The sequence below is a fragment of the Dreissena polymorpha genome, chromosome 1 (assembly GCF_020536995.1).
Source record: "Dreissena polymorpha isolate Duluth1 chromosome 1, UMN_Dpol_1.0, whole genome shotgun sequence".
NCBI classification, from domain to species: Eukaryota; Metazoa; Mollusca; class Bivalvia; order Myida; family Dreissenidae; genus Dreissena; species Dreissena polymorpha.
In genome coordinates this window covers 136,372,740-136,400,666 of record NC_068355.1, presented here as the reverse complement: position 1 = coordinate 136,400,666, position 27,927 = coordinate 136,372,740, and the positions used below count along the sequence as shown (strand labels likewise).

General features: G+C 34.8%; 2 protein-coding genes across 22 annotated transcripts in view; one reads left to right on the top strand and one right to left on the bottom strand.

The window, feature by feature from the left end:
• LOC127851093 (uncharacterized) overlaps window positions 1-19,271 on the top strand; it is a 64,352-nt gene extending 45,081 nt beyond the window's left edge. For 3 of the 13 annotated variants that reach the window (XM_052384620.1, XM_052384606.1, XM_052384617.1), the window contains 9 exons: window positions 1,539-1,614; window positions 3,744-3,974; window positions 5,054-5,141; window positions 6,568-6,664; window positions 8,146-8,318; window positions 10,171-10,286; window positions 11,750-11,794; window positions 13,662-13,748; window positions 17,042-19,271. In XM_052384620.1, the coding sequence (XP_052240580.1) occupies window positions 1,539-1,614; window positions 3,744-3,974; window positions 5,054-5,141; window positions 6,568-6,664; window positions 8,146-8,318; window positions 10,171-10,286; window positions 11,750-11,794; window positions 13,662-13,748; window positions 17,042-17,185 (1,057 nt within the window). In that variant the 3' untranslated portion in view covers window positions 17,186-19,271. Of the gene's footprint in view, window positions 1-1,538; window positions 1,615-3,743; window positions 3,975-5,053; window positions 5,142-6,567; window positions 6,665-8,145; window positions 8,319-10,170; window positions 10,287-11,329; window positions 11,358-11,749; window positions 11,795-12,645; window positions 12,728-13,661; window positions 13,776-16,256; window positions 16,306-17,041 lie in introns of those variants that run through there. The other 10 variants (XM_052384647.1, XM_052384676.1, XM_052384629.1 and 7 more) reach the window with 10 other exon arrangements.
• A 1,496-nt stretch (window positions 19,272-20,767) lies between these two features.
• LOC127851064 (rho GTPase-activating protein 39-like) overlaps window positions 20,768-27,927 on the bottom strand; it is a 134,825-nt gene continuing 127,665 nt past the window's right edge. For all 9 annotated transcript variants that reach the window (XM_052384541.1, XM_052384549.1, XM_052384520.1 and 6 more), the window contains one exon: window positions 20,768-27,776. In XM_052384541.1, the coding sequence (XP_052240501.1) occupies window positions 27,582-27,776 (195 nt within the window). In that variant the 3' untranslated portion in view covers window positions 20,768-27,581. The remainder of the gene's footprint in view (window positions 27,777-27,927) is intronic.

The window sequence follows — 27,927 nt, the reverse complement described above, 5'->3', positions numbered from 1 at the left end:
GTGGATTTTCCTGTCAAATATTTTAATCACATGATTTTTTATTAGCGATTATAATTAACAGGCTAAGAGGCATCAGTTGTAGTGCTGCAAACACACTTTAGTTTGGACATACAGATTGTACCTTTTCAAAATTCATCAGACTTGATATGTTTGATATGTTTGATATGTTTGTATCGTCAATTAATTTGTACAATGTTAGTCGTTATATTTTCTTGATCCTGAAAAAAAAAGAAATTGTTTTCTTTAGTTTATTGTGGACAGAAAGAAATTTAATTTATAAAAATAATACTCTACATCATTGCATATCTCTTTATTATTTGTTTATGGAATAAGTCTATGATTTTTGCACAGAGTGAATTCAAACATGTCTAAAGCATGATTGAATAACAGATCCACTTATAATTCTTATCAATAGATCTCTAGATTATCAGATTGTCTCTAAATATGTCCTGTAAAACCCCTTTAAAACTTGGCTTGTCCCTCATATCTGGTCATGTTTAGATTACCGGCTTTGCCACCAGAACACAGTCTACAAGATCAATGGCTACTGAATAGAGCCTAGATACTATTGTCTAAATGTGCCATTCAATAGGCTTTATCCAGGATTATGTACAGAGAATTAAACCTAAATTTGATATTAAATAAACCTTTTGTTGCACAGATTTGTATATTAGTGGATCATTTGCTTTTGAGAAAGTGATTGTTTCTTTTATTGTGTTTGTAAAGCAGTGGATAGGTGTTCATAAAGGATATACTGGATAGTTTGTTAAGAGAATTTACATTTAAATTGAACAAAACTATGCAAACATATTAGATCTACAATGTAGTATGCAGTTTAAATTATAATTGGTGCTTTTTTTGGACATAAACAACAGTATAACCCAGCTGTTCTATAAACATTTGAACATCAGAGATTAAAGATAGCTACTTACTTTTCATTTTTGCGAAGTAAAAGTTCTATTTTGTTATTATTTGCCAAAACAAGAGTGTTAATAAAACTTTTGCTGCAAATAAGGACTTACTTGACTACTGGAGGGCTGTACTTGATATTGAGCAATATATCTTGATTGATGTGAGATTACAGTATTGAGATTCTTATCTTGAAAATGGGCTCAAGTTGCAATGCCTAATGCGTTCGCAATGATCATACATGTACCTTCGAAAATCTGCGACCACATTTTGCTGAAATAACTTGCCAATAAAAAAAGAGTATTACATGTGTATGATCCAATTTTAAAGCAAGACTTTATAATATACCAAAGAAGACAGTGAAAGAGAAAATTTATTCAATTAATTGGAATAATTATATATAAAAAACTACACAAGAATCATCAATAATAATTTTAATTGGGAAATATGGAATTTATGTGCACATTATTATAAAATCTGAAAGTATTATAAAATCTGCACATTCGTGTTCAATATAACATTTTCTATTGTTGCTGGTAGGCAGCAGTGACACTGTGTGACATAATTGTTTGCAAAAGTTACTAGTTGTTGGATACATACTAATACGTCATTATGGGTTTTGCTGGCAGTGCAACGGGGGACGTGAAGATTCTAGAGGTGAACCAGGATGGAAAGTTTGTTCGGCTCTTCAACGATGGAAGTCAGGTAATAAAATGATTTGATTACCACATATAAATCTGTCAATCAAATCACATAGGGTCAGGTGTTTGATCATGCAATTTTGACCTGAGTTACTCGCAGACTGATCTGGTTTTATGCTGTTTGCACACAGCCATGTTCACTTTGCCTTTGAGTGGGAAAGGGTTAAATAAAATATTTTCTACAGAGAGTTCTCTCTGTATATAAAACCATGATTTATCTACTAGTCTGCCAATTGTTTGGCCTATAGTAAAGCGTTGGTATATACCGTCCTTGGAAACTTCTGTTGTCCACTAATTCCATGGTATTAGCACACAGTTTTGAAGCGGTTTAGTTCTTTTCACAACTGGAAGCATTTAGTTTGAGAACTGCTTAAGCATGAATAGCTTAAATAGTGCAATCAATTAAACAAACTGATCCAGGTCCAGATGATAAGGTGGAAAAGGTATACATCAATAAACTTGGCTGACTGGTATGTTTGTATTAATTGCTTTGAAAGTTATAATTGGAGGAATTTAGTTGTTTCAGTGGCATGTTTATTCACGATTGTGTAGACATCACACTAGGGGCTGTGTTATATTAAAAGTGTTAATCCTTATTTAAGTTTCATTTTTTTGGCAAAATTTAAAACACCAATATTTCAAAGTTCTATATGTCACTAAATATGTATATAACCCAAGCAAGTGTTAAACTGTTACAATGATGTAAAAGTTACTTTATTATGACTTAGGCTACAGAAAATCAAATATCATTAAAGCATTATATTGCAAATTTGAAATGAGAAGTACAGTCAGTATACTTTAATGGTGTTTAAAATGAACAAAATAATGTTGTCTATAAAGAACACAGTATATTTAAAAAATTGTATCAGCATTGCTCTGGAAAAATGGGGTTTGGTTTAATGCATGTGCATAAAGTTACATCCTATATCAGCCTGTGCAGACCGTTTTTTTTCTAAGAAGAGACTTCTTTTGGACGAAAAATACAATTTAAGTGGAAATTCTTGTCCCTGATTAGCCAGTGTGGACTGCAAGGCTGCACTGAGGTGACACTTAATGCACAGTCATTAAAGTCCTTGTGTGGATTGCAAGGCTGCACTGAGATGTCACTTACCGCACATGCATTAAAGTGTGGACTGCAAGGCTGCACTGAGATGATGACAGTTAACACACATGCATTAAAGTCCTTGTGTGGACTGCAAGGCTGCACTGAGATGACACTTAACGCACATGCATTAAAGTCCTTGTGTGGACTGCAAGGCTGCACTGAGATGACACTTAACGCACATGCATTAAAGTGTGGACTGCAAGGCTGCACTGAGATGACACTTAACGCACATGCATTAAAGTGTGGACTGCAAGGCTGCACTGAGATGACACTTAACGCACATGCATTAAAGTGTGGACTGCAAGGCTGCACTGAGATGACACTTAACGCACATGCATTAAAGTGTGGACTGCAAGGCTGCACTGAGATGACACTTAACGCACATGCATTAAAGTGTGGACTGCAAGGCTGCACTGAGATGACACTTAACGCACATGCATTAAAGTGTGGACTGCAAGGCTGCACTGAGATGACACTTAACGCACATGCATTAAAGTCCTTGTGTGGACTGCAAGGCTGCACTGAGATGACACTTAACGCACATGCATTAAAGTGTGGACTGCAAGGCTGCACTGAGATGACACTTAACGCACATGCATTAAAGTGTGGACTGCAAGGCTGCACTGAGATGACACTTAACGCACATGCATTAAAGTGTGGACTGCAAGGCTGCACTGAGATGACACTTAACGCACATGCATTAAAGTGTGGACTGCAAGGCTGCACTGAGATGACACTTAACGCACATGCATTAAAGTCCTTGTGTGGACTGCAAGGCTGCACTGAGATGACACTTAAAGCACATGCATTAAAGTCTTTGGTCTCAGAGCAAGGCTCATTTAAAGAATAATAAATATTTCCATGTGACTTTAAACCAATATAATGACAGATGTTTATTTGTCAAAGTGAACAAAAAACAATGCTATAATTGATCTCTGTAAACAAAATAATATTGTTATCAAGCTGCATAATAAGTCATGTCACTCTATGAAAGTATTCATGTTTGATTGCCCCTCCCACTTTCCCAGGAGATTGAGTTCGGAGGCTACATGATTCAGCAGAACGTCGGAGGACATCCAGTGGCAGTGTTCCGGTTCCCACCGCGCACAAAGTTCCCGGAGGAGTCTACAATCACTGTGTGGTCCGGTTCCCAGGACCCTGTGGAGCATCAGCCGCCCCGGGACTTTGTGTGGCGGGAACAGCACAAGTGGGGTACTGGACCGGAGTGTACCACTATCCTGTGTAAACCAAATGGACAGGTACAAGTCTTGATTTTGTTCTTGTATTGCATGCAGTTTGGTGAGGCATTACTGATTATACGGGTTCTTGAAATACCAGTTTAGTTTGTGTTTTTATAATCTTGGTATTCATAGTTTAATGCAAGTGAATACTGAAATACTTAATCTATTATATCTTTGTCTTGCTCTGGGAAAACGGGCTTAATGCTTGCGCGTAAAGTGTTGTTCCAGAATAGCCTGTGCAGTCCGCACCTTCTAATCAGGTACGACAATTTCCTCCCTAAACTGGATTTTCAACACTGCACATGTGCATTATACCCTTTTTCCTGGATCAAGGCTCATGTTTAGTTATGTGTTTATATATTCATATATATATAAGCTGTGCTCTGTGATAAAGGGGTTTGATGCATGTGCGTAAAGTTTCCTCCCAGATTAGCCTGTGCTAATTAGCACTGATTAGCCTGTGCTAATTAGCACAGGCTTATCACGGACACCACTTTCAGCCTAAACTAGATTTTCGCTAAGAAGAGACTTTCTTTAAACAGAAAATATCATAAAAGTGGAAAGTGTCGTCCCTGATTAGCCTGTTCGGACTGCACAAGCAAATCTTTGACGACACTTTACGCACATGCAATTAACTGCCTTTTTACAGAGCAGGGCTCATATATATGTACATAAAGTCATGTTACAGAAGACCTAAAGAAGGCTGTTATTGTTTCACTGAAACTGAAGCATTAAAATCACACAGTCAGTTAACTATTTAAAGTAATTTAGGCGAATAATTTGGTGCCTTTACAGGTAATGGCTGTCTTTATGGACACCAAATGTTGATTTAAATGCGCCTCGTTCCGGGACAATTTTTCTTAATTCATCTGTGTAAAGTGTTGTCTCAGGACAGCCTGTGCAGTCTGTCAGACACTTCCCTCTTTTATGGTATTAAAAAAAAGGATTTTCTAAGCAAAAATCCAGTTAAGGCAGAAAGTGTCGTCCCTGATTAGCCTGTGCGATTGCACATGCTGATCTGGGACAAGATTTTGTGCGCACATGAATTTAGCCCAGTTTTCCCAGAAAGCACCTTAAATGTGTATGTCTGTGAACAGGCGGTAGCTTGGATGACTGCCGCCCACAGGTTTACAAAGAACCCGTACGAGGACAGTGGGAAGGGCTCGCCTATGGAGGAAGTACAAAGTAAGCTCCTTTGAATACTTTTTTATGGCCTGAAAACGGTTTATTGCAAAGTTTTTTGATAATGCTGGAATTTTAAATATCTACTATGAAGTTGTTATAAAATGAAAAATTACAGGACTCTTATTAAATGACACCATCACACAACTTCCCAAACCCTTAAAAAATTTAGAGACTCTTGCGCCTTTATCAATACGTACTTGGTATTAATATATGGTTTAGTTCATTATTGATTCATATCTCCCACTGTGGCTGATAGTTGAAGGGTTTTTGTGGCTGATTTTTTAGCTCGGCTGTTTTCGGAGAAAACCCCAGGTATTGTCATAGCCAGCTTGTCGTCCGCCGTCAGCCGTAGGCGTCGTGCTAAAACCTTAACATTGGCTCTAAAATCAAAGTGCTTCCACCTACAGCTTTGAAACTTCATATGTACATGCACCTTGATAAGTTCTACACACCGCACCCTTTTTTGGGTCACTAGGTCAAAGGTCAAAGTCGCTGTGACCTTTAATATAAAATTTTAACATAGCCTCTACAATAAAAGTGTTTCCACCTACAACTTTTAAACTTCATATGTACATTCACCTTCCTCATTTCTACACGCCACACCCATTTTTAGCTTGGCTGTCTAAAATCAAAGTGGTGCTTCCACCTAAAACTTTGAAACTTCATATGTAGATGCACCTTGATGAGTTCTACACGCCACACCCATTTTTGGGTCACTAGGTCAAAGGTCAAGGTCACTCTGACCTCTAATATAAAACTTTAACGTAAACCTTTACATTCGCTCTAAAATCAACGTGCTTCCACCTACAGCTTTGAAACTTCATATGTACATGCACCTTGATGAGTTCTACATGCCACACACATTTTTGGGTCACTAGGTCAAAGGTCAAAGTCGCTGTGACCTTTAATATAAAATTTTAACATAGCCTCTACAATAAAAGTGCTTCCACCTACAACTTTTAAACTTCATATGTACATTCACCTTCCTAATTTCTACACGCCACACCCATTTTTAGCTTGGCTGTTTTCGGAAAAACCCGAGGTATTGTTATAGCCAGCTCCACGTCCGCGGTCCGCCGTCAGCCATCCGCCGTAGGGGCCGTGCTAAAACCTTAACATTGGCTCTAAAATCAAAGTACTTCCACCTACAACTTTGAAACTAAATAAGTAGATGCATCTTGATGAGTTCTACACGCCACATCCAATTTTGGGTCACTAGGTCAAAGGTCAAGGTCACCATAACCTCTAAAAAAAAAAAAAAAAAAAATATGACAAGCTTTTTCACAGCTGAGCGTTGGCACCCGTTAAGCGGTGCTCTTGTTTTAAATTTTGTAATCAATTTTTAGCTATTATACGGTTTTTGAGCACTTCAAATGAATATCTTATGTGGTGGCAGATTTTTGAAATGTTGTCTGCAATGCTTCAGTTCTAGAGACGGCACCTACTCAAGGCGGACAGGAAGTGCTCACAGAAATGAACGTGAATCTGAACGAGCCGAAACCGGAGGCGGTCTACCTTAGGAGGTAGGAATCCTTTGGTAGATGGCACAGCAAACTGCCCACTTCCCAATCTATGCTACTATTAAGTCCTCTTTGCTATGCTTACTAAGATGTTTAAATCTTGACCGATAAGCCAAAATTATTCTTGATGTTGTAATTGTGCCTTCACTTTTGTGTTTACATTAAATCAAAATATATTTGTCTATATGTTTAAATCCCGAAGAAGATGTGCTGACGTTCTATAAAATTAATGTGACAAGTTTTTTTTAGGCTGTATAACTTTGGCGTCTTATCATATAATTATACACCAAGATATATACAGTGAAATGCAACAAATAATGACATCATTTTGTTTTACTTGGATATATATATATTAAAATTGAATTTATTTATTGATAATACAAATACAGTGAAAACTCGCTATTAAGACCACTTGTGGGACTTTTCAAAAGTGGTCTTAATAGCGAGGTGGTCTTAATTCTGAATTTTCATGAATTTTGATGGACATATAATTACAACAACATAAATATTCAATGATCTTTAATCTTTTTGCATATAATATAACAGTCATCAGTTTATACATTGTATTTATACATTTATACATTATACAAAGATAGTATTTCAAGTTGTTTATTAAAGAAGTGTAAATACATGTACATGTACTTTTCATCAAGATCCTTGATGTTTACTTAACGAATGAGTCAATTGTCGTCTGCTTAGCATTTCGTCGAATAAAAATTGAGCTTTTCTTTTTAGAGTCTTACCCATGCTGAATAAATCAGCCAACTGTCGTTGAGATTTCCCATCACGCTAGTCGATCAATCAATCTTTTCTTTTTAACACAACTCTTTCCGTTTTCGCTTATCCATTTTAAATAACGATATGGTATAAAGGTCGGTTTTTATATCCATCACAAACAAAACCGTCTTACTCAAATATCCTAACTGTTAAATTATTCGCCATATTTAATCTTTGAAGTGTGTACCAAACAACTACCAATTTACCCATCAAAGACTCAATAATAATAATAATAGCTAATTGTCAATCAAGGGTTAATAATTATAACAAGTGCCGAAAATCTAACACCTGTGTCGCATTAATCGATGCCAAAAACCGTTGTCCTTAATTGTGGTTAATTGGGTCAGAATGGCTTCGTACTCAAGCCCAATAGTACCACAACACCAGATCAAGTAAGGTGTGAAAATTACTGGTCGTTTAGCGGGTGTCAATTAAGAACAATATCAATCATTGGTACTGATTAAAGTGGTCCTAATAGCGGATTAGCGGGTTTAGTGAGTGTAATGACCATTGAAATATAGAAGGAAAAAATCGGGACTGAAAAATGGTGGTCGACTTAGCGAGTGGGTTGGAATACCGAGGTGGTCGTAAAGAGAGTTTTCACTGTAAGTCAGTTATGTTTTTCTGAATTTTCTTAAAAATGTAGATTATTCTCTAACCCAGTACTCCTATGTCTGCCTATGTAAACATTGCAGTAAATATTGCAGGGAGAAGCAGACCCCACCCTCCCTGACGGCCCAGAAGCATCCACACGGTACCAGCCCAGGCACAGAGACCCACCCCCACACCGGTCAGCCACGCCCCTTCCTTTACGGCAACGACAACAGCAGTGTGAACAGGCAGTCTCGGGTGCAGACCACACGCCCTGACCCCATCGCTGGTGAGTGAGCAGGAATTGTTTGCTGGGAGCCAGAGGGGCTTATCTGCTATATTTCATGTCTGAAAAGCATTCTGGGATGGGGCTGAATGCATTCGCATAAAGTGTTGTCCCAGATTAACCTGTGTAGTGTTTAAAGGCTAATGTTGGATGACTCTTTCTGCATAGTCAAGATTTTTGCTGAGAAGATACTTCATTTAAGCGAAAACTAACATAAAAGCCGAAAGTTTCGTCCCTGTTTAACCCATGCAGACTGCAGGGTCTAATCTGGGACGACACTTAACGCACATGCATTAAGCCCAGAATTCCCAGAAAACTGCTCATATGCTGATATTACCGTGTCACTATCAGGAGACAAAATATGACAATCATTCTAAAAAATAAGAAAATAAGATGTGAAATGATCACCACTAGCTTCAATATTGAGTTGAGAAAACAAATTTTCAATGCTTTAAATGCTGATGTCATAGAAATTGTGTTTCTTCAAATGATTATGATTGATCTTCAATAGGTAATGTGTTTATAAAACATTAAGAGCAAGCAAAAGTTGCAAACATCAGTTATCTGCTGGGAAGTTAACATTTCTTACTGATTTCTAGTCAAGCCATTAACATTTGTTGTTGTTTTTTTTGGATTCTAGATATGTTTTCACAAATGACCTCTTCTTTTAACAGTTTTAGGTCAACTTACACATTTACAAAGTGTACTATCCTAAAGTGCATTAATAGACCGACAAATTCAACCTAAATATCAAGGATAAATTGTGATAACCGACAATTTGAACCTAAATAACAATTATATTTTTTCAGGAATAGTTCATTGAATGTGTCACCTCAAACGGCCATTTTCATGTTTTGGTAAATTTACACAATTGAAAAAAAATTGTTTCAGGTTTGCAAATTTTTGTTGTAGTTATGATTTTTGCGAGGAAATTGTAATACTGAACATTTACTATGCTCTTAAATATCCATTATATGCATTTTTTGACGATTTAAAAACCTGAAAATTATCAAGCATTACAACAATTGAGTAATTTGTAGAGTTCTGTTGTTATCATTATATTTGTGACATTACGAGGATTGCTTATGTAAAGTATAAAATACACCACTCACTTCATCAGCATGGATGTCTGAGTGGTTGTAGTTCTCGACTTTTACTCGATGGGTTAGTGGTTCAAGCCCAGTTGAGGATTACTTTTTTTCTTTCTTTAATTTTATTAGCTCTGCATTTTCAGAGAAAACCCAAGGTATTGTTATAGCCAGCTCGTCGTGTCGTCCGCCATCCGACGAGCGCCGTCTGACGTCCGCTATCTGACGTCCGCGTCCTGCTAAAACCTTAACATTTTGTTAAGGTTTTGAACAGTGGCTCTAAAATCAAATTGCTTCCACCTACAACTTTGAAACTGCATATGTAGATGCACCTTGACGAGTTCTACACGCCACACCCATTTTGGGGTCACTTGGTCAAAGGTCAAGGTCACTGTGACCTTTAGAAAAAAAAAATTCCGACAAGCTTTAATTTATTCAAAACTGCACCTGTACCCGAGCGTGGCACCCATTATGTGGTGTTCTTGTTTGTTTACTGGAGCTTTTTATTTCCAGTCTTTACATTTATTAATTTAAGGTATTTAATGACTAACTTCAATACATGCCAAAATCTATGAAAAGGTTCCTTTAAGAGAGTTTCAAAAAATATTATTTGTATTTTACTATAAAAACAACAACAAAAAACAATAGCATTTTATGAGCATACCAAAGTACAATAATTATTTATATATTGGTTGGTCTTTAAAGATGGTCACATATGTCACACAACTGCCCCTATTCTATTGATTGAATGTACCCCTTGTATTCAGGCCAGCCATATGCCGGTGGGTCCGGTAACCGTATCGGCAGTGCTCCACTGAGAAAGTACAAGTCTACCGCCGGAGGGGGAACTATACGGGGCAGTGGGGCCATTGCAAACCGCAGCGTAAGTAGTGCAGAGTCTTAGAATGACCTTTTTAAACAGCACTAGAATCATGATGACTTTTTGTGTGGTTGATGTTAATTAATATTTGTGGACTAAATGTTTTTGATAAATGTGTTCGTTATGTGTAAAATTGTTGTTTGAATGGTTTATGAAGTGAGAAGTGTACAACATTTTATAGCTACATTTTATGTATACTTAACAGCTTTAAACAATGTGTATGTTGAACATGGTATTAAATAATAAAAATTTGATATTTTTTTTAATATTTATTCTTACTTTAATAATCAAATGTGTGAAATTGTTTAGAAAGGATAAAAAACAACAATCATTAATCAGAAATAAGTGTGTTTTTTGGTTCTGATATATATTTGTTCATCTCTTTTATTTATTTCATGAAACATCCTTTGTTAATATGTTGGGGTTAATTGTGTTTGTGTGTTTTTACTTTTCTGCATAAGAATGCTAACTAATGGTATTAATAACATATTATTAATATGATATAGATGCTATTGAGTGTCTAAGTTGAGGTTATAAAGCCACTATTTACATGTATCGCTAATACACATAGATTTGAGAATTATAGTCCATTGATTTTATCTCAGCTTTATAGTGAATAGAATAAGGTCTAGTGTTTGTGAATTTTAATGCATATATTTTACTATACAGTGACAGAGTCCATTCATTTTACTGTATAGTAACAAAGTCCATATATTTTGCTATATAGAAGCATTAACTTTACTTTATAGTAACAGAGTCCATCAATTTTACTATGTAGTAACATTGATTTGTTACACAATTGTTTCAGTTTTAATATGAAACTGTATTAAACAACTTACTGTAAAGCTTTATAACACACCGTATTTTTTCTTCCATAATACAGTTGGCACGTGTTGTATGTGATGTGTAAGCAATTTAAGGTCATTAAGAGATTGCAACCCAAGACATAATTATGTATAAATTTAATTTTCTAAATGTTATTACATATTTTGTATTTTGAATACTTGTGATAGACCTTGCTCTAACCTCTGTGAATGTTTGACTAGGGAGGGTACATACAGTGGCTTCAATAAGGTGATGGCATATTGTTGTAAATCTTCCTCCAAATTTCATTTTAGCATGCATTCCTTGAAAGTGTTCACATTATGTTTGTATTGTATTACAAAATGGAATAATTACAAATTCACAGTTATGCTTTTTCATAGTGCAATGTTTTAATTTGATGGTGAAAAGTAATTAATTAATATGAATTTTAAATCAAATTTAATTAATTTACCTTTAAGTTAAGTTAAATATAAGAATTTCAGTATAATTTTGTGATTATCAAATATTTTAATAAAGTTAAACATGGCCTTGAATAACTATCATATTAAAAAAGGTGTTTGCATCCATTTTCAGTTGACTGAATTGATCTTAGGCAGTTTATGTTGCTTTTAATAAAAATAGTTCAACTCTGCTGGTTTCAGTGTTGGTGTTCACACAATACTGTAGCGGGGACACACACATTTCGTGTAATCAATTCCTAACTACTATGAGTACTTTTGCTGTTTAAGTGTTGCTGATATATCACTTTAGTTTGGGTACAAAAGTGTTGTGTGGTGAAATGATCACAGTACGATATTTAAAGAGTGTCTGTAAAATAATATAGCCGTGTGAATTAAGTAACTAACAAGTTAATAATCTAAATTAAGTGAATAGTCTACATTCATTATGTTATGTTGTCTCTTATTTGCCATAAGGGCTTATCAGCATTCTTTGCTAAAATGACCTTTAACTTCAGGAGCCAAATAGCAGAATTCATTTTTAAATAATTATATTGAGTCATGTTCTGGGAAGACTGGGCTGAATGTATCTGCGTAAATTCTTGAGCCAGATTAGCCTGTGCTGTCTGCATAGGCTACTGGGTATTCAGGGACGACACTTTCCGTCCAGACAGGATTTTTGTTATAAAGAGACTTCTTTTAAACAAAAAATTCCATAAAAGTGGAAAGTGTCTTCCCTGATTAGCCTGTGCAGACTGCACAGGCTTATCTCGGACAACTCTTTACACACATGCATTAAGTCTACTTTTCCCAGTACACCGTTCAGTTTATAAGAATTAATATACAGCTGTTTTTCCAGCATGTATTTGTTTCAAGTTTTTTATACTTGTTCATTTTAATTAAATCTGCGATCTTGAAAATTCTGTGAACATGTATAATTTTGTAATATGTCTGCCAGCAATATTGTATTTTCAGTTTCCGCATTAGTTAAATCATTGAAAAAAAATTATTGCTATGTATACCTTGTTATTACATAAGCAGTCAGCTGCATTGTTTGTGAACACATTTAATTCTGTTGTTTTTGTCTTGAACATCTACAGGTTAGACAGAACAGCTTTCTGTCCTATTTGCTAACCTCCACAAACTCGCCCCGGATTTAACTGATGACGTCCCATAACGCACGTAAAACTGTGTTGAGATTCTGTCTGTTTAGTTGTACAATCTGACAAAACGCCTGTGTAAATGTATAACCCAGCTGCCTTTACTCATTTCTTGACTTGGCCGGTCTAAATAGTTTTGATTTGGTAATAATGAAAGAACTAACTATTAAATATTGCTATTGATATGTTTACACATTTTTACTTTATTGCAGTGCATGAGTTAATCCAATTGTTTAGTCATGTGAAAGTTAAGTTTTCTTTGCAACTGACAATATAACACTTTGTTGGAATTTGACATTTGTGTGTCACCTATTAACATAAAAAAGCTGAAATCAAATAGGTTGAAGGTCACAACCATTTCTTGAAAACAAGATAAAACTGTTAATAATAACCTGCATAGGTTGCTTAATAACAAAGTTACCCAGAAAGTGCTTTTCAAAGGACAATTTAACTTTAGCGGTACATAGAAAAATAAAGGGAAAGTTGATACTTTTTTGCGTTGCTAAGAGCACTTCACGCCATTTTAGGCCCCTTTTATACTGAGTCAAAAATGCTTATATCGGTCATTAAATAGACAAATAACCTTATTTTTGATATACATGTAGTCATTTTGTATTTCATCTTTCCTTAGTATCGGGGGCTTCAGCCCCAATATTCCCGCTTTTTGATGGACTATAAATCAAAATGGGGGCTTAATTTTATTAATCACATACTTAGCAACGAAACGCACATCTGCTAAAATGTTTCTTGCATGTGCATTAATGGTAATCAACTATGTACCGGTAAAGTTCAATCTCCCCCTTTGCAACTCAAACACCTATGTTGGTAGGCAACTCTAGGCTGCTATGTAACTCTGGAACCCTTTGTTGCTACTTATTAAGCCAAGAACTTCAATATTCTTGCTGATGTCTCAGGTTGCACACTCAGAGTTTCCAATGTTCTTGTTGTTTTTGTAGGCCGGGGTCATTCGGCATGGGCCGCCATCACCGTTTCTATCTCCTAAACAGCAAGAGTACTCACAGTTTCGTGACAGTAGGCCTTTAGTACGGTTCTCTACGTAACTGTTATAGGTGTGTTGTACAGTCAATGTCCTCTTTCCTGCCTCTCGTATTATTCCGCCTGCTTGCCTCTGTAACATTCCAAATGGCGCTTCAGCACTGATGTGTAATAACCTTAGCACTTCGTCACCTTAATTCTTTTTCTTTACCCTTGACCTTTATTTAGTTATTAGTTTTGACCAATGATTTATAATAATCTCTTCCCCCATGTTCCTTTTCCATGCATAGTTTTTGGTCAAATCTCACTGAAGATCTTTTTTTTTTGCTTCTGTCAGAAACTTTTGTGTTGTCATCAAAACAGTGCTTTAACTTCCTGTGACATTTTGTAATCAATGCATGTATTTCATTTAACTTCCAGTGAAATTGTGTAATAAATACATGTATTTCATTAAAGATAACATAAAGCAAAAAACAAAGAAATGTAATTGAATGCCTTTTCAGTTTTTTATTTTATAATTGAACATTATTGAAATTACTGAAAACCACTCACATATCCAATATTTCTATGTTTCAAAAGTATACATTCATCCATTCATTGAAATGCTAACATCCACAACTTTTAAAGATATTTCAAGTAATACCTTTGTGCACTAGTTGTGTATTCTTAGAGTGCAATTTGTATAATATCCTTGTAGTATTGTTCTCTTAGTATTGTAAGCGCTTATCCCCTGAAAGTACCATTACTCTCTTGTTACTATCATGTGTGTTATCTTTCCTTCCTCTTGAAACTTTCTGATGTAACAAAAATGACAGGACTGTGACTAACCAGGACTGTCATATGTGTTAGTCAGGATGCTATTTGGAAACACTTCTCTGGAAAAAAAATGCCCATTCCATTACAAAGTTCAATAATTGAGACGGTCTCTATGTAAACTTGACTTAATACATGTGGGTAAGGTATTGTCTGCACAGGCTTCACTTTCAGCCTATAGACTGGATTTCTGTTTTGAATAGACTTTCTTTAAACAAAAAACTATAAAAGTGGAAAGTGTCGTCCCAGATTATCTTGTGCCAACTGCACATTTTGCACTGCTTTCCCATAGCATGTCACCCATATTTGGGTCACTAGCCAAAGGTCAAGGTCACTGTAACCTCTCAAAAAAAAAAATTCTGACAAGCTTTCATATATTCAAAAATGCACCCGCAGCCGAGTGTGGCACCCGTTATGCGGTGCTCTTGTTTTATGGAATAGAGTTTTCCTGGGTCAGGAACACATGAACAAATATCTCTGATGATCTTTTAAGTCCTACTCTATGTATGTCCATCAGTCCTTCCATCTGTAACACATCCAATTGCAGACACAAATGATCCACATTTGCTAAAACATGATATTAATTATATAGCATCCAAATATTGTCATATCATTTAGTTCCAATGTCAGGTAAATGTTATTGTTCCGCACTGTTGATATGACTTAAAGTTATTGGCTCAATTTATTTGTCCCAAGCTTTCAATTTAACCATACATTGACAAAACGCATCATATGGGAGAATACATCAGTTTCACTGATATTCCTGTTAGACTTTACTGACAAAATATTGAATCAACTCTATTTTATCAGGCATATTTTTGCAATAACCTGGTATATACAAAATTGAAGTTTGTACAAGGCATACATGAAGATAGTAAAAATTGAAGTTTTATTTGATGTAATTGTGCATACTTTAGACACAAATGGTACACACATGTATGGTTCCTTTTATTATTACTTTTACTACTATGTTAACATAATATTTTGATATATTACTGTTTGTCTGTTTGTATTCAGCATAGTTGCATTTCTAGCAACTATCAAACAGGTCAAAACAATAATCACAGGCTGAAACATTAAATAAAATAATATCCATAATATTACTGAAAATTAATGTATTATAAATACTTTTGTAAATTATGGAAACTAGAGGGATCAATAATCAACATGAGCATTTATATAAAAGAGAGTGTACTGGTATACCTCCCAGGGACGTTTTGGCTGTTATGATCTGATGGCTGCCAATTACTGTATGTGAGCCTTGCTCTGGGAAAATGGGGCTTAATGCATTGGTGTAAATATGTGTCGTGTTCTGAGTAAACTTGGCATAATGCATGTGCGTAAAGTGTCGTCCCAGATTAGCCTGTGCAGTCCGCACAGGCTGAAGAGGGACGACACTTTCCGCCTAAATTTTTTTTTGCTAAGAAGAGACTTCATTTACATGAAAAATTCATAAAAGCGGAAAGTGTTGTCCCTGATTAGCCTGTGTAGATTGCACATGCATTATGCCTAGTTTTCTCAGAAAACGACTCAAATATACTGGTACGCCTCACATGGACCTGTGGCTGTAATGAGTGCTGCTTATTACTGTATTTCAATATTATGCACATTGTGTGACATCAGTATTGTCAGAAAGTTTGTGTTTGTATCATTTACACACATAGCTCGTGTATGTGCCAGTCAGATGTGAGTCATGGCCAAGTTGTATAATTATTTAAAACAATAATAAAATCTATTTTCAGACTTTCCCGTATCCATATCCTGTAACGTAAAGTGAATAATTTTATAAAGGTAGAAAAAACCTGCACAGTTTTGTTTATCAAATGCAATGGTGGAGAAGCACATTTTGATGGGTGGGCGATCTAGCATTCAAATGTATCTTTGTATGGCTTGAGGTGTCAGTGATTTAGCATTTGAATGAACCTTTGTATGGTTTTGAAGTGTGCTGCCTTGCAAACCTGGATATGATATTATGCATATTAAAACTGCGACAAGTTGCAAATGCTTCCATTAATGTTTACTATTCTTCCTGTAAATACGAAGATTTTCCTAATTTTTTGTGTATAGGAGTTTTCTGAACGTTTCACAGGACTTTGTTGAAAATATGGAATTTTAACAGTTAAATAGAAAACATTTGCTTTGAAAAAAAAGGAAAATGTTTTTTGATTTATTGACAATCTTTCATTACAAACTTTCAAGAACTCTTAATAAAATACATTCTATTTTCAGTGGTTGTTTGTTGTTATGCACAATTAGGAAGTATGAAGCACTTTCTAAAACTCTACAATGTCTCACACTTAATACGTCAACATGTATCGGCATTTGTGTTAATTCAGTTTGAACTTCATTTCTTATAATTATACAGCCTTGATAACAGTTTAAAACCATTTGAACCCAATTATATTAGACAATAGACTTTACTGAAAGTAACATTCCTGACATAATCATGTTAGATTGGTGCTAATTTATTTAAGATTTCATTTACTTTCACCGTTCGTTTTTTTTTAACATTTCCGGTTATTTTCAGGAGCCTGGTATGACTTCCGTCCCGCCCAACCCATTTCAGACGCCACGAAAACGCTTCGAGACTGGACTTGAGCAGGTTCAATCCCAACATCATGTTCATTTTAACCCTCCGATGCCACGCCCACCACTGTTCTCTACCTGGTAGTCTTAGCAACACAAGAACAGCATGTTTCTATAGCCACAGCTGGTTTCCATAGCAATCGTTAAACAGTGAGTCTCCATGGTAACAACTTGGCAGTTGGTTTCCTTAGTAACAACTTATCACTTGGTTTCCATAGCAGCTATTTGATAAATGGTTGCCATGGCAAAAATCCACAATGAAAAATATGAGTTTTCGAAGTATTAACTCAACAATTTTCCAAATTATTGTGTTTTCCATTGAATTACTTTGATACACAAGTGGAAAGTCTGTTTGTGCCCTTCTCGATGATTTCTTCTAGAGTAGTTCACATGGATGTTTTTGTCATCTTTTGTGGTTGAAGAGGCAGGACAATTTTTTAAACACAATTTTATATATTAAAAAAAAAACACTTTAAAAAAGGTATATCAATTATAGTTGTGAAGTTTTAAAATGAATAAAGAGTAAATTCAATTTATAACATATTTGCTTTAAATGTTGACACTTACATATGTCACATTGTTTAAATTCAATTATTTTCTATAAATATGAAGAATGCATTTTGCTTGTTATAAAATGGGTTAGGTACATAAGTTAATCTTGGATTTTTATGTTTTATTCTCAGTATATATTAGTTTAGGGCTTATTAAAGACTGTATGTAATCAAATATCAGGAGGAATGTTGTGTTATGCTTTTTTACTGCCAATGTATTTCATACAACTGTTACAACTTCGATATTGTTAACCTATTTATTTCTGAACTAACATATTACAAACTCAGGGTGTGCAAAAAAATATGTCAAGCAAGGAAAATAAATCTATCAGATATGGTTTTGTCAATTAATTAAAATATTCACACAAATTGGATGATAAATATTCTATTTACAAATGAATGATAAACAAATGAGGCATTTTTGTTAGTGTTTGATTTGGTCCTTACTTTAACTGCCCTCAAGAATTGTTGTTGGTTTTTCTGTAACTGTCGTGAACATGTTAACTTTCACTGCATTTGTTTTATTTATTTATGTTATTTGAATTACACTTATACATTATTTATATTGATTACTACGTATTGTTTTTGTGTCTGGTTTTTAAATTATGTTGTTATGTTTCCTACATAGCACATGTAAGATGATTGTCACTAACATTCTGTGATATATTGTTTTATGGGAACAATTTGAATCAAAGATAATGCTGTGATATGATTGTTAGTAGCTTACATATTGTTTCATTGTTACTTAGAATTTATTTAGGATTTGAAGTTATTGATGAAGTAATTGTGCGCCTCTTTTTTTACTATATTTGCCTTTACTTTCATCTCTTGTTTTAGGTAGGAATAACTACATAAATTTTATTTGTTGCTTGTGTATATGGAATGAGTTTTTTATTCTCTTATTATTTATTTTTTTGTTCGTAGAATTTGAGGTTCTGTTTGTAACACGATCATAACTTACCAATCTGTGTTGCGTTTAAAATTTATAGATATATTCTATAAAAAAAATTGTAAGTTATTTTTTAAGAACTTGTTGTTTAATCAAGTAAATATTATAAAATAGTTTATTCTACTTACTTGAATTGCTCACAAAACAATTATTGTAGAGAAAAATATTCTTATCTAACTTTTACTTTTTTTATTAGTTATAGGTATAAATGGCAATGTTAAATTGTTTTTGTTAGATTTAAGTTATTCCATTTCTCTGACTTGTTTGCATTTTGAATGTGTTTCTCTACTACTATAGATAAAGCCTGGCATTTTGAATGTGTTTCTATAGATAAAGTCTGGCTAGCTATAGTTGAGCCTCATTCTGGGAAAACAAGGCTTAATAAACGTAAAGTTTCATCCCAGGTAAGCCTGTACAGTCTGCATAGGCTATTTAGGGATGACACATTCTTAAAACCTGGTTTTCACTAAAAGCAGAAAGTGTTGTCCCAGATTAACCTGCCCTGGCTAATCTGGGTTTACATTTTACAAACATGCCCGATTATCCCAGAGGAAGGCTATATTTTGTTTTGTGTATCCAAGTATGCTTGCAGGTAGTTTATGTGTAGGAAACTGTTTACATTAGAGTGATATGCACACAGCATTCAACAATAAACCTATTAATTGAACAAATTTGGTCTTTTTTAACAGTAGAATTGTTTGGTCTAAATGAATGACCAATTAACATTATAATGCTATGTTGTAAAATATATCGTAACACCGTTTTATTCTCATGAGCAACTCGTTCAACCTGCGCTTAAAGGGGGCAGGATTATAGGAATGCACTTTGTCAATCTATACCTAGGTCAGACAGTCCATAACACTTTTGTGTCCACTCAATATCTAAACTTCAAGGGTTGATCCTCCATGGTTGTGTCTGCTTCATGCCTCCAATACCCTCCATTGCAGCATTTACTTTAAAAATTTGCTTAAATGTTCAATTCATTTAGAACACATGCAGAAAACATAAGTCAAGCACATTTGCTCATAGTCCAGGTAGTACTTAAAGGTAGAATTTTTTAGCCCCCACTGCTTTGTCTTTTCCATTTCTATCCTTTCTGCAGTAAAAAAATGTTGGTATTTAAAAAAATCATTTAATATGTTAACTGACAAATTAAAAATGTTTTAAATAGTCTTAACTTATAACAAAATGGGATTCAAACCTAGATTCTCTAAAAGCAATAACCAACTTGATACCAGCGCACCACGCAGACTTGTCATGTTATGTGGCTTAACATATGGCCAATACTTATACTCCATGTATTATCCAAATTATTGCGGAAAAGCGTTACAAACACTTCTATATTCACTGGGCAGAAAAATGATTAGACCAAAATGTTCAGACAAAGTTCCGTAAATGTGGCCTTAAGAGTGAACACAAGCTTTTGCTTTCATTTCACCAAGTGACCTATTTTTAAACACAGATACAAATTCTGTCAAGATAGGATTGATGAAGTATCATTTGGCAATAAATGTAGCAGCTAGAGTGTGAACAAGCTTTTCTTTAATTTGACCTAGTGACCTACTTTATGACAAAATTACCAATTTAAGCTTGCTTGACATTTCAATGGGCTTCATGAAGGTTTGGCAATAAATGCTGGCTCTAGTGCTCAGAAGCATTTTCTATAATTATTCCCAGTATTGTGTGACCTTGTTTTTTCACCCCTTTTGACCCAGTTTCAAGCTCAATAGAGATACCATCTGGACAAATGGTCTGACCAAATTTTGCCAATAAATGTGGCCTAGTGTTCACACCCTTTTTCTTTTATTTGACCTGGTTTTTATCCCATGTGATCAAGTTTCAAACTTGCTTTTATTGTGTCAAATATTCAGCCAAGTTTCAAGAAGATTGGGCAATAAATATGATCTCCAGAGTTTTCTTTAAATTGACCAAGTGACCAAGAATTTGACCCAGTTTTATGCTAGGCAGAGAAATCATTGGGACAAATGTTCTGACCAAGTTTTATTAAGATTATTCCTCTGGTGTTTTCATTCATAACAACACATGACGAACAACAACTAGGAGCATGTTCCTAATAGGAATGGAACCCGTGGTAAATATTTGAACTACTGGGAAAAACAGTTTTTCTTAAATAATTAAGGTTCATGAAAAACAATAACTATGTTAGTAAACTGTAATAATTTATTGCAGCATTTCGCAGTGTTTAAAAAGACAAAATACCAGGCTATAATGTAAACTATCATGATAAATAAAAAATCATTCTAAAGATTTACACATTTAATATATATAATCATACATTATTGTGGACATTAAGCTCAGAAAATATACCCAACAACATTCACAAACAGTTCTCACAAAAATAAAACTCAATTCAATAACAGGTTCTTATATGCGCAAAACAAGCAGGTCACAAAGAAAAAATAAGCAACACTCAAGATGGTACAGCTTTTACCAAGCTTGAGATTGGCCTATCAGAATCAAAATAACTGAGTATCAATCCAAGGCAACTGGGTTTAATGCGTGTGTTAAGTGTCCTCCCAGATTAGCCTGTGAAGTCCGCACAGGCTTATCATGGATGACACTTTCGCTTTTATGGTATTTTTTATTTAAAAGAAGTCTCTAGTTTGCAAAAATCCACTATTTAAGCGGAAAGTGATTAGATTTTGCAAACTGCACCAGCTAATCTGGGACAAAACAGTAGGAACATTCATTAAACCCTGTTTTCACAGACTGAAAGAAATGCACTGTATTTACATTCAATGATGCAAGTTTTGTTAAACATCGGTCAGTTACAAGCAAATTCTAATCAAGCCTGAGGTAAATGTATGCAATGTTACATCAAGAGAAATATATCAATTAAAAACAAACGTCTGAACAATTCACACTATGGCAAAAGGGGCTTTTTGCTAAATTAAATCATCATATAAAATAATGAAACTCAATTAAACGGCATGTAAAACAAGAAGGCCCTGAAGGCCCACAGTCGCTCACCTGAGATTCAAAGAAACTGACCTGTTCTGTGCAGCCCAATATGTTATTAGAACAATATGTTCTTACCAACTTTCATGACTAGTGAACACCCTGGCAGCCACGTTTTTCGACAGACCAGAACCATTTTCATACACATCCAAGATATCATTTAAACAAATATACTGACAAAGTTTCATGAAGATTCATAAGTCCATATAAGAAAAAATGCCCCGCCCACTGATGGCCATGTTTTTCAAGCAACTGGAACCACTTTCGAACTTGTCCAAAATATCATTGGGACAAATCTTCTGACAAAGTTTCATGATGATCGTACAATAAATATGGCTTCTAGAGTGTTAACAAGGTTTAACCATAGCTATATAAGGAAAAATGCCACGCCCCCTTGGCGGCCATGTTTTTCCACCAACTGGAACCATTTTCGAACTCATCCAAGATATCATTTGAAAAAATCATCTGACCAAGTATCATGATGATAGGACAACAAATGGGGCCTCTTGAATGAAAACAAGGTTTTACTAAAGCATGATATATAGCCATATTAGGAAAAATGCCACGCCCCCTGGTGGCCATGTTTTTTAGGCAACCAAAACCATTTTCGAACTCATCCAAGATATCATTAGGACAAACCTTCTGACCAAGTTTCATGAAGATCGGAAAATAAATGTGGCCTCTAGAGTGTTAACAAGGTTTTACTATAGCCATATAAGGAAAAATGCCCCGCCCTCTGGCAGCCATGTTTTTCAACCAACCAGCATCATTTTTGAACTCGTTCAAGATATTATTGGCGTGAATCTTCTGACCAAGTTTCATGAAGATCGGGGGATAAATGTGGCCTCTAGAGTGTAAACAAGATTTTACAATAGCTATATATAGCCATTTAAGGAAAAATGCCCCGCCCCTTGGCAGCCATGTTTTTCAAGCAAACGTAACAATTTTCGAACTCATTCAAGATGTCGTTGAGACCAATCTTCTGACCAAATTTCATGAAGATCGGAAATAAATATGGCCTCTAGAGTGTTCACAAGGTTTTACTAAAGCCATATTTAGCCATATACGGAAAAATGCCCCGGTTTTTCAAGCAAATGTAACCATTTTCGAACTCATCCAAGATATAATTGAGACCAATCTTCTGACCAAATTTCATGAAGATTGGACAATAAATGTGGCCTCTAAAGTGTTAACACGGTTTTACTAAAGCCATATAAGGAAAACTGCCCCGCCCACTGGCGGCCATTTTTTTTCACCGATCTGGACCATTTTCGAACTCGTCTGAGATATCAATGAAACCAATGTTTTGACCAAGTTTCATGATAATTGGGCAAAAATTGTGACTTCTAGAGTGTTCACAAGGTTTCTCTATGCCAAATAAGGAATACTGCCCCGCCCCCTGGCGGCCATGTTTTTCAACGGACCGGAACCATTTTTGAACTCAACCAACATATCATTTAGACAAACATTTTAACAAAGTTTCATGAAGATTGGGCATCAAATGTGACTTCTACAGTGTTCACAAGGTTTTTCTTTTTTCTGACCTAGTGACTTAGTTTTTGACCCAGCATGACCCAGTTTCGAACTCAGTCGAGGTATCAATGGGACAAATGTTCTGACCAAATTTCATGAAGATCAGACAATAAATGTGGCCTCTAGAGTGTTCACAAGGCAAAATGTTGACGACGCACAACGCACAAAAAGCGATCACAAAAGCTAACCATGAGCACGTTGTGCTCAGGTGAGCTAAAAAAGGAACAGTTAATTATAATTAATTCAGATGTGTATTTGGATATGACAATTAATGTTTCAAACTCCATCAATATTAATGACAAATGTACATCACATCATGTGAATACTTAACATGGTACTAATCCAGAATCCACTCAGATGCTTTTGCCTCAATGTTGAAACAAGTTCAGTCAAAGCACCATCTATTTGACTCACAAAGAAAGTTTAGAGCATTGTTACATAATAGCAGCTACAATAAATAGTCAAACTCCATGGCAACAATAACATGTGACAACATCAATTACTGGCTACAAAAACTAATTTCAGTTTAACAACATCCAACATTATGATGTTTAAAAAAATCAAAAAATCTTCAAAAGGCAATTTTTAACAAAGCATGGGTACAAATGTTTTGATTAATAAATATATATAGTAATAAGCCCAGATCGGCAATGTAAATATTTCGATTTCAATACAAATGACCTAGCTACTTTTAAATTTTAAAGATCCTATTATGTTGATTTTAAGAAACACCTTAACAAATAAAATAAAACCATAATCAATACACAAGTTGCATGTAAACAAAACAAGTATTTGTTGTGATTTTCCAAAATCCAGATCTATATGTATGTGTTCATCAATGAGTTAACAATATTAAATTTGGTAGAAACGTTACACTTAAACTTTAAACAGACATGTAAAACAATTGCAACAGGTATCCAATGTTTTATACACATTTTCCTGACACCAACAGGTACAACACTTCCTGCCTAACTAAATTTGATTTTTGCATAAAAGAGATTTCTTTTAAAAGAAAAACACAATACAAGCAGGTGTTGTCCCTAGTTTGCCTATGCACAGGTTTATCTGGACCAACACTTAACGTACATGCATTAAATCAGGTTTACCATGGGGAGGCTCATTGACACTACATTGTCAGCTAGAGACACAACTATTAAAATGAAACACGTTAATACAATCTTAAAGAAAAACTATACATTGGCACCTGTGAGACAGTGAAATCTGGCAATGAAAAAGCAGGTAGATAAGCAACTTTACTGTGCAATAAATAATGTACTGAAAATATACACTGTGACAACAATGATAACCCGATATATCTGTTTTGACATATAAGCTATGTTCTGGTAAAACTGGGCTTAATATATGTGTGAAAAGTGTAATTCCAGATTATATTTTGCAGAGCACAGGCTAATCAGAGGCTACTTTCCCAGATGATATTCCTGTTAAAAAGACTTCCTTGAAACAGAAAATACCATCAAAGCCAAATGTGTTTCTCCTGAATAGCCTGTGTAGACTGCACAGGCTAATCTGTGATGACACTTTACATGCATGCATTAATCCCAGTTTTCCATCAATGAGGCTCATATATTACCTATGAGGTAACCTATCTATGAACAGAAATGTTCCTTTAGTCTGTGTATAGAACACTATGGTCATTTAGTGGCAAGATTAACTTCTGCAATGCGATATATATTATTACAATCTCCAAATGTCGTATTGGCTTTTCTGCATATCTACAATAAATATTGATAACTGTGATATGCCCAAGCTGTTATTTTTGTCAATTAATGCAATTTATTCATGTTCAGGATTAATTGACACATATAGATATGTACAAGGACTTTTGCTATGTTTACAAGACATCAGAATTAGGTACAAACTTTAAGAGGATCCAGAGATTCATCTCGCAGTATATAAAGAAAACATATGGGCCATGCTGTGAATAGGAGTTAATACATGTGCGTTAAGTGTCATACCAGATAAGCCTGTGCAGTTCAGAGGGACAACACTTCCTGTTATATATTTTTAATTTTCGTTCTTCTTAGCAAAAATAAAGTTTATGCCGAAAGTGTCATCCCTGATTAGCCTGTGTGGACAGGACAGGCTAATCTGGGATGACATTTTATGCACATGCATTAAACCCCCTTTTCACAGAGCGCGGTCATTTATTGTCAACCTCTGTGTCAATTACTTGCATCAAACACCACTGTTTTGCAATAATGTTTACTAATGTCAAATTTTAATTGCTATAAACATGACGTTGGTCTTTGTTCAGCATACGGAATTTCCATACATCAAGAAGGTAATTGCATTTCTCTGAACAGATGAATGTCTGTTTAAAAGTGCTCAAGATAATATTCAACTATAAGCAAACTATTTAAATAAAACCAAACTTTTTGTCACTTTGTTTTCCCCTTTTCATAGGTAACCCAGTCTTCTATGTACTTTTTAACAGGTACATAAAAAATGAAAACTTTGAAAGGTTGACTTCTTTAATTTAAGGACAACTAAGTAATATTGTCTATAACAACTATGATCACAAAATAAATAACAACAATTTTGTTCAAATAAAAAAACATATACACTTATAAAAAACACTATTACAAAATATTGGGACATTTTAATGAATACATAAAACAACATACAAACATCTGTTTAACAACATAAATAATTAAAATATAAATATATTTAAAAAAAACTAATATCATCTACCTTAAAATGTATGAAGCAGTTTATTTAGCAATTTATCAGAATTTCACTTGACAGGTTTTATTGTTAGTCCGTAAATGGCATTATAAAATGCATGAAGGAACAGTCATTCAACACTTTTATCACAAAATGAGTTTGAACGCAGTGGAAATGCGTAACGATATTGAGAACAAAATTTACTTAGATAGAGAGACAAGCTAATGAGTGTATCTAATAGAATTAGTCCATGCATAATATTGTATAATTAAAAGTATACTGAGATTTCATTGTCAGACAGAACGCCATTGTATATTTATACATCTATATTCCTTTAAATAAGCGATTTTCAGCGAATACACAAAATTAAATTAAGCATTTAACTTGTTTGATTTGTTGGGTAGCTGGTTAACCAACACTAAGTGTACATACAAAAACTATTTAATCTCTAATGTCAATTTAAAAATGCATTGAAAACCCCTTCTGATATTTTTTACTTTCAGATATATGCCTTTCTAAATCATCCATGAACATTTTCAAAAATTCTCAAAAGGCATCAATAATACTGGAATTCTACTACACAGATTTAATTTCAATGAAGAAAACCTTAACAGTGTTATTTCTCAAGGTTTCTTCATATAATTAACTGTGGAAAATGTACAAAGTAATAAGTACAAAATTACCAAACATTAACAAATTGTGATAAAGCATATGGCAGGATTCACTTCATATAAAACCCCTTGAACTAAGACCACAATTTAAACCACTACTATCACATTAAAGTACATTGCCATTTTTATAGAATTGTGACTATGACACACAAAACTGAGGATGTGAGCCTAGCTCAACTAGAAATGTCAAAATCCTCGAGAAAAAATCAGCAAAAGTTGTACACATAAAATACTGAAGCAAGCATAACACATTTTGCAAATTTGTCTCAAAGGCAAAATTGAAAACAAAACAGAATTTAGTTTTCTTACTTTTTCGCTTACCAGTTAAGAGCTCATAACCTCGTTAATAACTTCAAATCTTATCCCTGCCATTGACAATGGGTAACTCTGCCTTTAAGAAACATTTCTGGGAGACAATTACCCCTCCTCCTAACAAAATTCACAAACACCCATCCTTTCCTTTATGACCCAGCAAATAGACATCACTTCAACTAAACAAACCCATCTCTACATTTAATCTATGAATTCAGCCGAAAGGAGGAAGCATTATGACCATATCACTGCAAGTAAATGATGGAACTTCCATGCACATCCATATCAAACCAAAAGCCAACTGACCCGATCCCATGCTTTTTACACCCACTTGTTTAACCACACATTTACAAAGAGGCGCAAAAAACTGGCACAAGTCAGCATCTACCCAAAGTAAAAACACCTTTCAATCTAAGCGGCCCCCTCCCCACCCAGTTTCTGCACCCCCTTTTGCATCTTATGGCCCAAAAGTCAATCTCAACCTCCCCCACCCATTTGTACTCCTTCATTCTATGACCTCCATAAGGCTGTTGTCTAGGTTTTCTGTATGAAGGTGCATATGAAGCCAAATATACATCACTGCAACTTAACCAATCCATTTCTTCATTTAAAACTCTGAATTAAGACTAAAGGAGGAAGCATTATTATCATATAGTTCTTCTTCAATCTATTCCCTCCATGAAGCTAGTTGCAAGGTTCTGTACGAGGGTGCGTATAAATTTCAAGCCAATACATCCATTTTATGACCAAACATTCAAATTATCCATCTCCTCCACCCCCTAGAATCTCATTCATTCTCCTTCATTCAATGCCCTCCATGAAGCTGGTGTCCAGATTCTGTATCAGTGTCCGTATGAAGCCCATCTCCTTGCGCGTATTCTCAAAGATCACCTGGGGCTCATGTGACTCACACCGCAGACAGTTGGGCGCCATCACCATCGCTAGATTGTTCACATCCATCTTCGTCACCAGTGCATTCTCACCCGCAGCAAACACCTGCAGGAATCACAGTAAAGTGTGTGTGTGTCAATTTAGGTTAACTTCACATTACTTTGTGTAAGTTTATGCTATTTTAGCATTATTTTAAGCTTATACATGCTATTTGGCATATATTTTGTAAATGTATGCTTATTTAGCATTTTGCAAA